Source organism: Anguilla anguilla, chromosome 1, assembly GCF_013347855.1.
Source record: "Anguilla anguilla isolate fAngAng1 chromosome 1, fAngAng1.pri, whole genome shotgun sequence".
NCBI classification, from domain to species: Eukaryota; Metazoa; Chordata; class Actinopteri; order Anguilliformes; family Anguillidae; genus Anguilla; species Anguilla anguilla.
Window position 1 is genome coordinate 33,814,683 of NC_049201.1, and position 17,565 is coordinate 33,832,247.

Below are 17,565 nucleotides of genomic sequence, written 5' to 3' on the forward strand. Positions count from 1 at the left end.
AGTTAGATTTTTCTCATTCTTTCTAATCTTGTCTTGACCCTTAACTTCTGTGTCTTAATGATTTTTTCGATTGTGCAAAATTCAAGCAGGAAGCATTTAGATACCTTCTGATGGCCGCCTTCAATTATCTTAATTTGCAAGTCCTCAGTCAGCTGCTTAGAAGGAACTCGCTGTCAGTCTACTTTTGAGACCAACAAAAGGGTGCTGAAACTTGTGCACATCACATTTACAGTTTTTTTTTTTTTTTTCCCTCCAAGCAATTCTGTGTTAAAATTAGCAGGTATGTGTAATGTTTAAGTTTGTACGCTGCATAGTTTGTTTTAACTTATTTGTACTTAGAGACTCAACAGAATGTGCAGTTTGACTAGTGGTATAAAAACTTGCGTTATTCTGTAACTGCCCTCAGCCTCCTGTGAAACTGTAGCTGTCATAAATGTTGCACTAATAGCAAGGATTTTTGTGGACAGAATGAGGCCCTGAGGAGCGAGACGGGTGCCATCTCCAGTGCTGCCCCAGATATCTGCATTGTGTACAAGCTACACCTGGAGTGTGGGCGGCTCATCAACCTGTATGACTGGCTGGAGGTAGGGACTTGACCACCGCTACAAGCAAACTAAGTGTGTGTGATTGTCCTCCCAGATTGATGGAAGATGTTGCGATGGGATAACATTTAAATTTTTCATTAAAAAATGAGGAATAAAAGTGATACCCTTGAATTATTCCTGGATCAGTATCCTGTACAGTTTTAATCAGGCCTGAATTCAAGAGTGATATTGAGCATCACTTATAACATTATTCATTTAATTTCATTCATTGAGTAAAAGTGTCTTCAGAAATAATCAAAATTAATAGGCTATGCAATGTTGCCTAATTAAATAAAAATGTAAGAACTGTACACATCTACACCTATGCTATATTGTGACCTATGAAGTGTAAATGAGGAAGCACCATTATGAAACCTGGCCAAATTATTTGCGAACTTGGCCTGATGTGTTCTGTGTTTGGGTCAGAAATCCAAATTATAGGTTGGTGTCTAGCTTTTGGGTAAAATAACTTCTCCTTGGGCAGTAGTAATTTTAATGGATATTGAAGCCATTTTATTTTCCTTTGTTGATTTATCCTACTGTACTGCTTTCATGGGCTTTTGAATTTGAGGGAATTGGACCTTAAAAGAACTTTGAAGTGCTTTGACAAGGGGGGGTGGGGGTGGGGGGGGGGTGTGAATAATTCCATCACCTACCTTCAGAATCCAAAAACTGAATCGGAATTGGTATTTGACTACATCTTATGTATTCTACATCTGTGTTTCAAGGCTTACTGCATGGTGGTCACAGCTGCTGATGGGGAGGACTCTGACCCCAGTGAAAAGGGAAAATTTGATGAAATTAGACGGTATCCTTTTCTTTGAGCCAAACGGCACTGGTAAAATAGGCGGAGTTAACATTGACTTGATGCTTTCTGTTTTAGCATTTAATTGATTTTAGGAATAACATGGTCTTTGAATTACACTGAATTACACTGATTGGTGAGTAGCAATCTGAATTTCTGGGAGCCAAATATTTTGCTTCATTCTTGCTAAACTTTCAACACTAGCTAGATGTTATCAGGTGCTGTGAATTGTCCCTAACTGGGAGTTATACAGTTGAAGTCGGAAGTTTACATACACTTAGGTTGAAGTCATTAAAACTCATTTTTAACCACTCCATAGATTTCATGTCAGCGAACTATAGTGTTGGCAAGTCAGTTAGAACATCTACTTTGTGCATGACACAACTCATTTTTACAACAATTGTTTACAGACAGATTATTTCACTTTTAATTCACTATATCACAATTCCAGTGGGTCAGAAGTTTACATACACTAAGTTGACTGTGCCTTCAAACAGCTTGGAAAATTCCAGAAAATGATGTCATAGCTTCAAAAACTTCTGATAGGCTAATTGACATTTGAGTCAATTGGAGGTGTACCTGTGGATGTATTTTAAGGCCTACCTTCAAACTCAGTGCCTGTTTGCTTGACATCATGGGAAAATCAAAAAGAAATCAGCCAAGACCTCAGAAAGAAAATTGTGGACCTCCACAAGTATGGTTCATCCTTGGGAGCAATTTCCAAATGCCTGAAGGTGCCACGTTCGTCTGTACAAAAATAGTACGCAAGTATAAACACCATGGGACCACGCAGCCATCATACTGCTCAGGAAGGAGACGCGTTCAGTCTCCTAGAGATGAACGTGCTTTGGTGCGAAAAGTGCAAAGCCATCCCAGAACAACAGCAAAGTACCTTGTGAAGATGCTGGAGGGAACAGGTACGAAAGTATCTATATCCACAGTATCCTATATCAACATAACCTGAAAGGCTGCTCAGCAAGGAAGAAGCCACTACTCAAAAACAAAAAAGCCAGACTACAGTTTGCAACTGCACATGGGGACAAAGATCTTACTTTTTGGAGAAATGTCCTCTGGTCTGATGAAACAAAAATTGAACTGTTTGGCCATAATGACCATCATTATGTTTGGAGGAAAAAGGGTGAGGCTTGCAAGCCGAAGAACACCCTCCCAACCGTGAAGCACGGGGGTGGCAGCATCATGCTGTGGGGGTGCTTTGCTGCAGGAGGGACTGGTGCACTTCATAAAATAGATGGCATCATGAGGAAGGAAAATTTAGTGGATATATTCAAGCAACATCTCAAGACATCAGCCAGGAAGTTAAAGCTTGGTTGCAAATGGGCCTTCCAAATGGATAATGACCCAAAGCATACTTCCAAAGTTGTGGCAAAATGGCTTAAGGACAAAAAAAGTCAAGGTATTGGAGTGGCCATCACAAAGTCCTGACCTCAATCCAATCAAAAATTTGTGGGCAGAACTGAAAAAGCATGTGCGAGCAAGGAGGCCCACAAACCTGGCTTAGTTACACCAGTTCTGTCAGGGGGAATGGGCCAAAATTCCAGAAACTTATTGTGAGAAGCTTGTGGAAGGCTACCTGAAACGTTTGACCCAAGTTAAACAATTTAAAGGCAATGCTACCAAATACTAACTGAGTGTATGTAAACTTCTGACTCACTGGGAATGTGATGAAAGAAATAAAAGCTGAAATTAAAGCTGCAAGCGGCGTTGGGAGGGGTCCAAGCATTGGCACTATCGAGCCCCATATGGAGCGATTTTAATATGGCTTTGTCTTCATGATCATATACCTTCACCCAACAAATCTACTGAATATCATGATGAACAATGGATTGGAATATGTGTCTGACGTAATAAAATATTGATGACTTATGGCCAAATTTGTGCTAAGACATGCTGTCTGATGACTTAGTTGTGTCACCATGGATGTGTCCTGGCCGCTTCCCGTAAAGGCCTTTACTATGACACTAGTGTTGTCATGATACCAAAATTTTGACTTTGATACTAATACCAGGTGTAATATCACGATACTCAATACTAAAATAATACTTGAAACTTAAACCATGCTGATTCGATACTCGGTACCTAACAATACTGAAATGACCTTAATAGATAATGTCCACAAGGGTTGACTTCATTGTCGAATTCATGGTTTATTAACAACCTTTAAGTTGAAGCCTCTTCAACATACTAATATGCATAGGCCTATAGTGTTACAACACTGAACAATAGAAAAATATGTTAAATATATTTCAAAAATTAAACAGTTGTAAACTAAATAATCTTTAAAACAGGTCTTTCACCTTTAAATAGATTTAAAAACAGCGTATTTTAATAACAATACAGCATCTATCTATAATAAAATATTTCCAAACACCTATTGCTACTGAAGTGAGCTGAGTCAAAGCATGCGCTGTATCAAGGAGCTGAGTGCACAAGCGCAAGTCACCTCACTTGGCAACCTTAGTTGCTACTGCCTTCTAGCGTAGATTCTGACAAATGACACTTTTCATCCTCTCAATCAGTAATGCGGGAGACAATTTTCCCTGGCTTTTACATTTGACTAAAAACTGCCGAACGTCGGAATATTCTATTACCAAACCGTTTCTTTTTTTTTTTTTTTAAGTACCGAGAAAGTGCTGAAGTTTCGGTATACGGTGCAGCACTACGTCAGACACATTCCAATCCATTGCTCAGCTTAGCAGAGAATGCACATTCCAGAGCGCCTCAGAGACAGATAGAATAATAACACATAAATACGCATTTCAAATAATAAAGACGACAGAAAAAACGAAACGAACGACGAAATACCAACTCGCGACCTGCGTGCTGGCCGCAGAGCAGCCTACCGTTTTATTTATTTAGACATTGGCAGATGAGAGAATTTTCGGTTACGCTGACCTATAAAACGTTAAAGCAAAATCAGACATGTTATACATCGTTAGAAAGCTTATACTCTCACCTACGGAATAAATGAGTTGTCAATCAAGCCAAATTGCACTAAAAAGGGCGACAACGCCGTAAGCAACAAGTGTGGTATTACGCACAGCTATTTATGAAGATAGCCGACCCAGGCGTGACAGATGCGCGTATTTTTCACAAACGGATTGTCCAAGACAATATATGACCATTCATTCGCAAAAGGAACATCTCTACGCGTAAAACCAATGGTAAGATTGTATATTTATTCAATGTTTAGTCCCAGATATTGACTGTAGAATGACGTGGTATAATTAAAAAAAAGAATTGTCTCGTTTATTTCGTTATTCAGTGAGCAGCGTTTTCACTGCTGTATTGGCATATTTTAGGGCTAATGTCGGGTTTATCTTGTAATGCAATATTCCGTAGCAACAATACATTACAGGCATTTGGCAGACGCTCTTATCCAGAGCGACGTACTACAAAATGTATAACCATAACCAGGAACAGGGTTCGTACGGTCATGAAAAACCTGGAAAAGTCATTGAAATTTAAAATGCAATTTCCAGGCCCTGGATAAGTTATGGAAAATAATGTTTTTTGAAAAGTTTTGGAAAAGTAATGGAAATATAGCTAAAGTTGCATCAAATACAATTGCTAATTAATCCAATCATAAAAATGGTATGTATAGTAATAAAACGTAAATTGGCACGTAACCTTCGCGGTATTTTGGTGGTGAGAGAAGTTAATTCGGTCTGGGTCAGTCTGTTTGCAGGCACGCCCAACAGGCACGCTTCTGCTAATGTAGCAGTTAGTAAACGTAGGCCCCATTGTGCCAACAATATGCCAGGGAAGTGCAGCTTCAATAATATATCAGGGCTCGAAATTAACTTTTTTACTTGGTAGCACTGGTGCTCTCAATTTTAAAAAGTTAGGAGCACCCACCAAAATGTAAGGAGCACCAACAATATATGCAATAGATTTTTTATTGATAAAAAACGACAATATAACAGTACGGTTTACAAGTAACAGTTAAACTGTCACGCCTAAAATGTGTCGACTCTTCAAGGAATTGCGTGTTATGCATTCAAACGACAAAGCGCTTCTCGTCACATTAATACCACTAATTAAATCAACCGCCAGTAAACTGCATCGGAGAAATTAGCTGTTTCAACCGGGTCGCTACACAAAACACTACGTTAATGTTTCAAAAAAAAATGCAGTAATCGTTCGCTTCAAATTTTCAGCTTTCGATAACGCTAATAAATTGAACATAAACTTTTGTCTTCAGGTAACATAAGTAAACGCATTAGCTCTCTGTGTCGCGTGACAGTGGAGTGCTACAGAAGGGAGTGATTGAAGGCTAATATTAACCAATTTAAAATCAGCATTAAAGGTAAGAATGTCAAGCTCACGATTGGTTAGAAGGGTCACCGTCAGCTCACAAGGCACATACTGAGTGTACTAACTAGCGAATGTACAGAGGAAGAGACGTTCGACTGAAAAAAGAAAAAAAAAAAAAAGGTTGCACCAGAACAATTATTTGCACTCGCACAAATGCTCCCAATTATATTTCGAAGTCGCACAGATTAAATTTTGGGAGCATATGCGACCAAAATGGTCGCAATTTCGAGCCCTGTTTGAGACATTGACAAAATGTTAAACTATTCGAATTAAAATATGAAAGAATGTATCCAAGTGTGTCTGTCTGGTGTTTATTTGTTTTAGAGAGGCACCATATGTTTCAGATGCAGACCTAATTTTACTTAGTGTTACAATAAATAATTTTACATCGTCCCGCTGAGATAAAGTCATTTGTTTTGGTCATGGAAATTCAGTTAAAGGTTGTGGATAAGTCATGGAAAAGTCATTGAAAATCATTGGTGAAAAAGTGTATGAACCCTGCAGGAACAAGTGTGTCGAAAACCCTAGAGGGCAGTAGCCTACCGTTCTAAGTGCAGGGAACAACCGCATAATTCAACTTGGACCCTGTAGGTTAAACTGATAAACACTAACACAAACAAGAACAGCAACAACGCAGTCTATGCAAAAATACAAGCAATAGTTAAGACGAGTTAAGTCACCTACGAAACAACTACCTAGTTACAACCCTAAGCTTACAGTCAATGTAGAGATTAAATTAAGAATACGATGTCTCTCAGCATAATGACGGATTTAAAGACTAAACGAACTCACTCCGATATTGTCTTCAAATGGACTGTATTATTTATTTAGACATTGGCAGACTACAGCATAAATTGCGTCTTTTGTTTATATGCAATGTTAGTAATTGCAGCGAGAAACTGCAGCTGTAGGTCGTTATGTTATGGTAGCAACGGAATGAAGCGGACTATATATGTATTAGGCTACCGTCATTGTTTCATTATACCAGCGTGTTTTCGCGCGTTTGCACAGAAACTCAGAACCTATCAATAAAATGGTTTAGCTATTTCTCAGCATAATGACAGATTCAAAGACTAAACGAACTCACCCGATACTGTCTTCAAATGGATGCATGCTCAAGAAAAGTAATCATTCATCCTCTCAAAAAGCTTTTACTAACAAACTTGGTAGCTTAGCATGCACTCTGGGTGGCACTGTCTTCCACTGCTTCCCCGAGGTTCAGACCCTCCCCTCACTGATTTAAAAACTAGACCCTACGGTGTCGGATTACTCGCGTCGCCATGGATGTCGCTTGCCGTAAAGAAGTTTACTAGATGTCGTAGCACTTAGATTTGGAGCTCCAGCTTTTCCGCACCCCACCTAATGAAAAGGTCCAAATGGCGGGCAAACCATATGGCGGACATAGGTGCTCCCAATAGGAAAGTTGTAGAGCACATTCAGATGCATAAGTCGATGTAGTTTTGTGTTGATCTGACTTATTGTGTGGGAGTTATGGCCTTTTAAAGTATGACCCTCTTGTTATAGCGCCACCATCTGGCCAACATTGGTGATTTTTAGTGCCTGAGTAGTGGGGGGCCATAGGACCCACCTACCAAATTTGGTTGGTCTACAACTTATGGTTGCTGAGCCTCAGACATTTTAGCGGAGAAAGCTTCCACGCCCCAACTAGAAAGTCTAAATGGCGGGCAAACAATATGGCGGACATAGATGGGGCCAATGGCAAAGTTGTAGAGCACGTTCAGATGCATAGGTCGATGAAGTTTTGTGTTGATCTAACTTATGGTGTGGGAGTTATGGCCTTTTACGCGTTACCCTTTGTTATAGCGCCACCATCTGGCTGACATACGTGATTTTTAGTGCCTGAGTAGTGGGGGGACATAGGAACCCACCTGCCAAATTTGGTTGCTCCAGGACTTTTGGTTTCTGAGCCTCAGACACTTTTAGCGGAGAAAAATAATAATAAGAATAATAATCCTAACAGATACAATAAGGTTCCACCAGCTTTGCTGCTTGGACCCCTAATAAATGATTCTCTCTACTGTTATTCTGATATTTCACGTTCTTAAAATAAAGTTGTGATCCTAACTGACCTAAGACAGGAAATGTTTACTAGGATTAAATGTCAGGAATTGTGAAAAACTGAGTTTAAATGGATTTGGCTAAGGTGTATGTAACCTTTCGACTTCAACTGTATATATGTAAAATCCCCTTTGCTCCATCAGGCACCATTGTTCCCTAATGTATTTGTTGCATGTATCATGTACTGTAAAGATGCTTGTGCAACTGAAAAAGCCACCCTGTGCCAGATGTTATACTTTAACCTACTTCTCAGTGCTTGTTTTATTCGTGCCGTATCTGAGCTGGAGTTCCTGGGGTTCATAAAATCTACCAAGCAGAAGACGGATCATGTGGCACGGCTGACCTGGGGAGGCTGCTGACTGTCATACACTCTTTCTGCATAGGGTTTTTGTGTGGAACTCTACACACAATCTATTTTTATAATAAAAATGTCCACACTGTATATTGTGAAATTGAAGACTTTATGCAACATGTAGTAAAAGGATGCGAGTACTGCTCCCTTGTGGTGTTTCTCTAAATTTGACAATGCAATGCCTTCGTAGGTTTTTTTTTTTTTTTTACACTTTGAGTATAGCAAGAAGGAGCACGTTGGAACATGAGGCCTACCCAGTTTTTTTTTTATTTGGGTTTGGATATGGAAAAATGAACAAGATAAGGGAGTTCCCTGGATAGGTTATACCTTATTGTACCTCATCAAAATTGGATGTGAAGCCTCCCAGCTTTTTTGGGTGGAATAATGGAACACTCTAGCTTGGATTTGCATGTACCCTAGCTGTATCCATGTAATTTTTGTTACAGGACCATAAGTGCCTATTTCTTATGCATGCATTAATAACCTTGTGTCACTGTAGTGACTTTTTATCATAAAAGTCTTAATGGAAAATACAAAAGCAAATTTGATACAATTTCAATTCAATTGAATTTTATTTGTATAGCACGTTTTACAGAGAACTGTCACAATGAGTAGCAAGGCAAAAAACTGAGCAAAAAGAATAAACAGAGCAAACACCAGACCTGAACCTCCAAATAGCAAGTGCTATTTGGAGGTAAAAACTCCCAGTGGGGAGAAAACTCTTGAACGGTGGTGAGAAAAAACATCTCAATGGGAAGAAGTCTCAAGAGGAACCCGGACATAGAGGGGCAGCCCATCCTCCACTGGCCAGCCTGGTGTAAAATAGCAGTAGAGTGGAATGTGGCAAAAATCTGTCAGCAAATAGAATGGGTTTAGTGGGTTACAGCTGAGGTGAAAGCTGATCGCTATGATAGAAAACCAAATGGTATAGTTCAGTATAGTGCAGTTTAGAGGAGTGACTGATCTGAAGCTCCAGGCTGCTTCAAGGGATGGGCAGGGGAGGAACAGGGCTCCAGCAGTCCATGACCATGGATCGAGGGACAGGGTTGGAGAGATCCTGTGTATTCAGGCTGAGGAAACAGGCTGGAGCGGTGTTTGAACTCAGGGCGAGGTAAGGGGCAGGAGCCCCATGGAAAGAGAAACAAAGAAGACGAGGTTAAGGCCAGCTTGACACCTGATGCTGAGCTACCTAGTGTGTCAACTCCTTAAGGCCAGATTGGGATAGAAATGAGAAGTGTTTTGCTTCTGTTCTGTCGTTCATTGTATCATTTTCATTAAATGGGTCTGACATGGCCAAACAGGCCAGTCCCCATGGTTCAACAGAAAATATACAGCTAGCCCTGCAGCTTGATTCTTCAATCTGTCATCTCTGGCATAGCAAAGAAGGTACTAAGGGGTAAGCAAAATGAGCCTTGCTTGAGTTGGACATATTTGGAATCAATTTGTGCCCATTAATGGGGTGTAAAATTATCCTATCAACAAAGTTGATTATTTTTAGGGATTGACCAGTGGCTGGATGATGGTAAGTAGCAGAGGAGACAGTGTTTTCCAAAACCAGTGCATTATTTTTTTTTTAGCAGGTGGGAAGCTAGTGAATGAAAATATATAGTGAAATGTAGAAGAACACAAAAAAACTGTACAGAAAAAATAAAATGAATGGGCATATGTTGACAGGCTATGTCCTCACTCTGCACACAATATCACCCTACTGCTCTTGGCACGTCCAACATAAAAACTAAAACGAAACTGAAGTGAGGAGCCTAATGCTGCCCTTTTATAGCAGGAGCTCCTACCATTGCCCCAGTTAACCAATACACATTACAAAATTCACATTTGAACATATTGAGAAGAAATCAATTACAAATTAAACAGTATGTTGCTTTTTCCAATATAAAACAGGGTTCTGTTCAGAATTGAAATACACTGTATTAGACTGATTGCTAAATCCCCCTACTACAATGGCACAGCCCAACAGCACCTCCGGGAACCCGTCTACAAAGAACACGGAAGAATGCTGAATGAATGTAAGTTGAATACAGATTATTGTTACAAGACATTAGCAATCAATAAATGCTGATTTACAAACGGTAACATGTATTTACATGTTTTTTGTGTTTGAGAAACAGTAATACATCAAATAACAAGCATTAAGGTGTTATAGTGAATAGGCTCTTCCCGGCACTCTGAATGCGTGCGCAAACCTGGGTAATAATGGATTGAAACAGGACTGAAATGCTGGTGAAATCTTTACATTGAGCAAATCCAAACAGGCATGTAACTACAATAATAATTGCATGGCATTATGACACTACTTTTAACACTAGAACACTAGCCGGTGTCAATACCATTGGGCATTTAGACTTGCCAATTTAAATTACTCCAACACAATGTAATACCCTCCTCCTTTTATGACTTTAAATATTTGCTACTTGCTAAATATTTGTCACTTGCTAAAATCCTTCTTACATTACATTGGTATGAAATGTTCTGTTGCCATTCCATTTCAAATTTATACCGCTAGTTCCGCGATAGGGGATGAATAACGTAATTACGAAAATGACATTATTTACCTTAGATAAACATTGGATATTGTGGGCCCCCCTAGCGGTTGTGGCCCTAAACAACTGCATAGAGCGTTTATGCCACAGGCCGGCCCTGTAACCCATTTGTGTGTGGTCCCTGTTCACACAAAAGCTGTGCATTCTCTGTGGAATTGAAGTAAGATAAGAGCTAGAGTTCATATGCAAAAGCACACTCCAAATGGCAGGAACATTATATATATATATATATATATATAATGCCAGTATTCAAAAGGGTTCAAGAATAGAGCTTGTGTTAAAAAGGGGGCACTACAGAAGAGGTTAATGTAGTTAAAATCAATAAGGCCTATAATTGATGAATCAAACATTTTGTTGTTCATGAGTTGCCGCATGTTTTCAATTTAGCAGGGTATTACTAAGATTGGTAATGTAAATGAGCACAGCCGCAGCAAGTTCATTTAAATGCACTGCTGGTATTTAAGTCTTGTGTATGGCAGGAAAGCAACATTGATGTACTGCTCCATTTCTGGTGAAGTCGGGTTCTGGATGCTCATGGATGCAATGGACAGGTGCTGTCACCTTAAAATTTTAACACTTCTCATTAGTAAAAACTTCTGAAACATATTTCAGGTTGTTTAATTCTTTAACCAATAGCCAACCATCACCAAGGTCACCGTCTCTCAACTTCTCCAACAGGCAACTGTTCCTAAAGATGTGATGAATCACGCTTCAATATCTAGCTGATCTATAGTGGTTTTCACCCCTATGCGCATTCTTCTCCTCATCCCTAAAGAAACGCATCTTATCTGGAAGAGAACCCATGGTTGAGTAGGCAGGTTGTTGATGGTGACTACGTGTGTTTCTAGCACTGAACTCAATTCTAGCTGTCACCCGTGTAACTTTGGAGCATTTCACAACTCTGTAGTAATAACAACATCATTGATTGGTGGAACTCACTTTAGGATTGTTAAAAATTAATTTGAAATCGATTTATGGCTTCTAAGGGAGCATATAACAACGTTTCACAATCTCGTGGCTCATGGTAAGTCTGCCTTTTACAGGTAATTCCCAATGGCAATCAATGATCGATGAATATCAATGAAACTCCCCATATGACCAACATAAATTTTTGTTTACAATAAAACTATAGTATCTTGATTTTGATATTATTATTTCTCCACTGATGCAGACAGAGGACAAACGTCACAATATTTAACAAGCATGGAACCGTCCAGACCCACGGCGCGACTCACTTCCGCAGACACAATTTAGCTGGCACCACCTGCACATGCGTCCTACTAAACGAAGCACCACCTGCACATGCGTCATAACAAAATGTCCCTCAAAGGTCGTCCGTGAGTGAGTGACCACAATTTGCTATGCATAACCCACGGCCCATGGCAGTTCCTGCACGCCGTGGGAAAAACAAAGCATAGCCTAAACTAAGAAATTTCAACCTTGGAGAAGGTTGTTAATGGTGCATTGTTTTATCTCAAGCAGTAGGTTAACAATTTGCCACGTCTCCTGTTATATACAGTATGTGGATACTGCTTTATTCTGTCTTTGATACTTACAAAAGATGGCAAATGTGATTTATTCATTTTTTGTGGTCAGTCAGATGAACATTGTAGAATTATGTTCACGGAACTGCGACATGCTTGAGGGAATGAACATTTTGTGGAATAAGGCAATGTTCAGCCTATTTAAATGAGTCTTATGTCCTAGCGATGTATCCCAGCTGCTCAAGTATTGTTTCTACATAAGAGAAGTAACTCAAACATTGTGTAGCTCATCCTGTCACATATAAATAATCATAATGGGCTACTATCATGAATTGAGAATTAGAAGGTTCTATCTGCATTAGACATGGTTCTGAGATAATGCATTAGTTTTCACACCCCACGTCCCAGAAATGATTTATAGTGTATTCATCTGTTATTATATATTTTGTCTCTCATTTTAGGCATACTTAAAATGCAGTGTAAAACTTCTGTTACATTTAAGGTGTTCTGAACAGCCACAATTGCAGATAGAACCTTCTCATTCTGAAATGGTAATGGTAATCAGTCAATTAAGGTGCATAGAACAATATTTTTTTAACTGGAAAGGATAGTTTTTTATGTAATTAATAATGGATGTTTATTTCACTTCTGTAATATCAAAAGATGTTTTCATTTACATTCTTTGATGAATTTATATACTGTATTAATCATTTGTCAACAGTTTAAGTCTAAAGTTTACATACACCTTAGCCAAATCCATTTAAACTCAGTTTTTCACAATTCCTGACATTTAATCCTAGTAAACATTCCCTGTCTTAGGTCAGTTAGGATCACAACTTTATTTTAAGAATGGGAAATATCAGAATAACAGTAGAGAGAATCATTTACTTCAGCTTTTATTTCTTTCATCACATTCCCAGGGAGTCAGAAGTTTACATACACTCAGTTAGTATTTGGTAGCATTGCCTTTAAATTGTTTAACTTGGGTCAAACGTTTCAGGTAGCCTTCCACAAGCTTCTCACAATAAGTTTCTGGAATTTTGGCCCATTCCCCCTGACAGAACTGGTGTAACTAAGCCAGGTTTGTGGGCCTCCTTGCTCGCACATGCTTTTTCAGTTCTGCCCACAAATTTTTGATTGGATTGAGGTCAGGACTTTGTGATGGCCACTCCAATACCTTGACTTTTTTTGTCCTTAAGCCATTTTGCCACAACTTTGGAAGTATGCTTTGGGTCATTATCCATTTGGAAGAGCCATTTGCGACCAAGCTTTAACTTCCTGGCTGATGTCTTGAGATGTTGCTTGAATATATCCACATAATTTTTCTTCCTCATGATGCCATCTATTTTATGAAGTGCACCAGGCCCTCCTGCAGCAAAGCACCCCCTCAGCATGATGCTGCCACCCCCGTGCTTCATGGTTGGGATGGTGTTCTTCGGCTTGCAAGCCTCACCCTTTTTCCTCCAAACATAACGATGGTCATTCTGGCCAAACAGTTCAATTTTTGTTTCATCAGACCGAAGAACATTTCTCCAAAAAGTAAGATCTTTGTCCCCATGTGCAGTTGCAAACTGTAGTCTGGCTTTTTTGTTTTTGAGTAGTGGCTTCTTCCTTGTTGAGCAGTCTTTCAGGTTATGTCGATATAGGACTCGTTTTACTGTGGATATAGATACTTTTGTACCTGTTCCCTCCAGCATCTTCACAAGGTACTTTGCTGTTGTTCTGGGATTGATTTGCACTTTTCGCACCAAAGCATGTTCATCTCTAGGAGACAGAATGCGTCTCCTTCCTGAGCGGTATGATGGCTGTGTGGTCCCATGGTGTTTATACTTGCATACTATTGTTTGTACAGACGAACGTGGTACCTTCAGGCGTTTGGAAATTGATCCCAAGAATGAACCAGACTTGTGGAGGTCCACAATTTTCTTTCTGAGGTCTTGGCTGATTTCTTTTTGATTTTCCCATGATGTCAAGCAAACAGGCACTGAGTTTGAAGGTAGGCCTTAAAATACATCCACAGGTACACCTCCAATTGACTCAAATGTCAATTAGCCTATCAGAAGTTTTTGAAGCTATGACATCATTTTCTGGAATTTTCCAAGCTGTTTGAAGGCACAGTCAACTTAGTGTATGTAAACTTCTGACCCACTGGAATTGTGATATAGTGAATTAAAAGTGAAATAATCTGTCTGTAAACAATTGTTGTAAAAATGAGTTGTGTCATGCACAAAGTAGATGTTCTAACTGACTTGCCAACACTATAGTTTGCTGACATGAAATCTATGGAGTGGTTAAAAATGAGTTTTAATGACTTCAACCTAAGTGTATGTAAACTTCCGACTTAAACTGTATAGCAAAGCAATACAGTTATCGAGGCAATACTACTGAGCACATACATATACATTTTTAAAAATCTGATTTCATTTCCTGGTTAAATGCTACATAAACAAATTTAACAAGCCATGTTCATGAAAAGCCCATTCATTTGAAGTTTCCTGAGAAACATAGTATGTCAGTAAAAGAAAATACCAAGCTTTGAAATACTAAATAAAATTTCTAATAGCAAACAGGCTACTGCAATTTTGTAGAATATATTTATTTTATTTTTGCAGCCATTTTTAATGCATTTAAATAATACCTCAAAGATTTGTTCTATGTGCACAAAGATCTTATTTGTCTCACATTTTGCCCACAAATTTGTTTATAACTGTTAGCTAGCATTTCTCCTTTGTCAAAATAATTCATCTCCTGCACAGGTGTGGCATATCAAGATGCTGATTAAAAGCCATGATCACTACACAGGTGTTCCTTATGATGGGGTCAATAAAAGGCCACCCTAAAATGTTGAGTTTTTTGTTGTTTGTTTAACACCATGTCACAGATGCCTCAAGAGGTAAGAGATCATGCAGTTGGCATGCTGACTGCTGGAATGTCCTGTAGAGCTGTTGCCAGAGTAATGGGTGTTCATTTCTCCACCATAAGCCGCCTCCAGCGTCGTTTTAACAGATTTTAGAACAGGCCTCACAACCGCAGACCACGTGTAACCACGCCAGCCCAGGACCCAGGTCACATCTGACTTCCTCACCTGCGGGATCATCTGAGGCCTGCCACACGGACAGCTGATGAAACAGTTGGTTTACACAACCGTAGAATTTCTGCACAAACGGTCAGAAATCGCCTCAGGGAAGCTCATCTGCATGCTCAACGTCCTCACCGGGCTCTTGATTTGTCTGCAGTTCGGTGTCACAATTGACGTGAGTGGGCAAGAGCTCACCTTCGATGGCCACTTCTTCCATGTTCTCCCAGTTATACCATGGCATGCATACTCACCAAACATGTCACCCATTGATCATGTTTGGAGTGCAATGGACCGGCACATACGGCAGCGTTTTCCAGTTCCCACCAATATCCAACAACTTCCTACAGCTATTGAAGAGGAGTGGGACAATATTCCACAGGCTACAATCAACAATTTGATCAATTCAATGATGTGTTGCATTGCATGAGGCAAATGGTGGTGACACAAGATACTGATCAGTATTCTGTTAATTTCATGGTATCTACTTTTTTGTGGAATCTGTGACTAACAAATGCATATCTGTATCCCCAATCACATGAAATCAATAGATAAGTGCTTAATGAATCTATTTCAGTTGACTGATTTAGGTTTACATTTGAATTTTGAATCAAATGTAAACCTAATGAATCTTTGAAATTGATAAGTGTTGCATTTATATTTTTGTTCAGTATACATATTTAGGGGTCCAAGCAGCGAAGCTGGTGGAACCCTATTGTATCTGTTAGGATTATTATTAGGGGTCCAAGCAGCGAAGATGGTGGAACCCTATTGTATTTGTTAGGATGATTAGGGGTCCAAGCAGCGAAGCTGGTGGAACCCTATTGTATCTGTTAGGATTATTAGGGGTCCAAGCAGCAAAGCTGGTGGAACCCTATTGTATTTGTTAGGATTATTAGGGGTCCAAGCAGCGAAGCTGGTGGAACCCTATTGTATTTGTTAGGATTATTAGGGGTCCAAGCAGCGAAGCTGGTGGAATCCTATTGTATTTGTTAGGATTATTATTAGGGGTCCAAGCAGTGAAGCTGGTGGAACCCTATTGTATTTGTTAGGATTATTAGGGGTCCAAGCAGCGAAGCTGGTGGAACCCTATTGTATATGTTAGGATTATTATTATTAGGGGTCCAAGCAGCGAAGCTGGTGGAACCCTATTGTATCTGTTAGGATTATTATTAGGGGTCCAAGCAGCGAAGCTGGTGGAACCCTATTGTATTTGTTAGGATTATTATTATTCTTATTTTTCTCCGCTAAAAGTGTCTGAGGCTCAGCAACCATAAGTCCTAGAGCAACCAAATTTGGCAGGTGGGTTCATATGGCCCCCCACTACTCAGGCACTAAAAATCACCTATGTCAGCCAAATGGTGGCGCTATAACAAAGGGTCATGCGTAAAAGGCCATAACTCCCACACCATAAGTTAGATCAACACAAAACTTAATCGACCTATGCAGCTGAACGTGCTCTACAACTTTGCCATTGGGACCACCTATGTCCGCCATATTGTTTGCCCGCCATTTTGACTTTTTAGTTGGGGCGTGGAAGTTTTCTCCACTAAAATGTCTGAGGCTCAGCAACCATAAGTCCCTTGGAAAGGCCATCTTTAAAAAGAAGAAATTGTTGCAATTGTGAAGTACAAACACAACATCTATACAATAATACTGTATATGCAAAATGCTCAACTTTCTGACACATACTATTTGTGACTTATGGGGCAGGAGCATACCCCTTGTTTCTATGGTGTCTTATGCTGGCAGAAAAGCATGTTCTCCATGGTTGTACTGGTGGGCCAGCCGGTCACCAATAAAGAGCAATTTTTGTGACTATATAGAAGACAATCATATTCAAACATGATTTATATTATGTCCAGTTAAGCTAGAATTGTGAATAATGTTATGCTTGTTATTCAAAAGCATAACACAATGTTTCAATAAGAATAGTGCCTGGTTACAATTTGAAATATAGACAACCATAGCTCTAAATGAACAATTAATAAACACAGAGTGACCAATTTATTAGGTATGCCTGCCCTTTTTTGGTGATTTTGCAATACATTGATGAGTTCATTTTAAATTACTTCCAATATATTTGGCATTTGGAGGATCATGGGTCGCATGGGCATTTTTGGTATGAAGTCACGCAGAATGCCAGTTTTGGAGAATACTAATGTTTTTCTTTTTGTAGACTTGCCATTGCTGTACTTTGCTTTGATTCCTTAATTGTAAAATTCATGTTTGCACTTAGAGTGGTAAAAGGTACCAATCTGCAGACATCCCTTTTGTTCAATAGCTTTTGTT

The 17,565-nt window shown here is 39.4% G+C and overlaps 1 protein-coding gene across 4 annotated transcripts in view; it reads left to right on the forward strand.

Moving 5' to 3' along the window:
* The window catches only part of orc3 (origin recognition complex, subunit 3), a 73,480-nt gene extending 65,180 nt beyond the window's left edge, over nt 1-8,300 (forward strand). For all 4 annotated transcript variants that reach the window (XM_035431130.1, XM_035431123.1, XM_035431148.1 and 1 more), the window contains 3 exons: nt 468-584; nt 1,313-1,392; nt 8,057-8,300. In XM_035431130.1, coding sequence (XP_035287021.1) covers nt 468-584; nt 1,313-1,392; nt 8,057-8,162 — 303 coding nt within the window. In that variant the 3' untranslated portion in view covers nt 8,163-8,300. The remainder of the gene's footprint in view (nt 1-467; nt 585-1,312; nt 1,393-8,056) is intronic.
* Nucleotides 8,301-17,565: the final 9,265 nt, after the last annotated feature.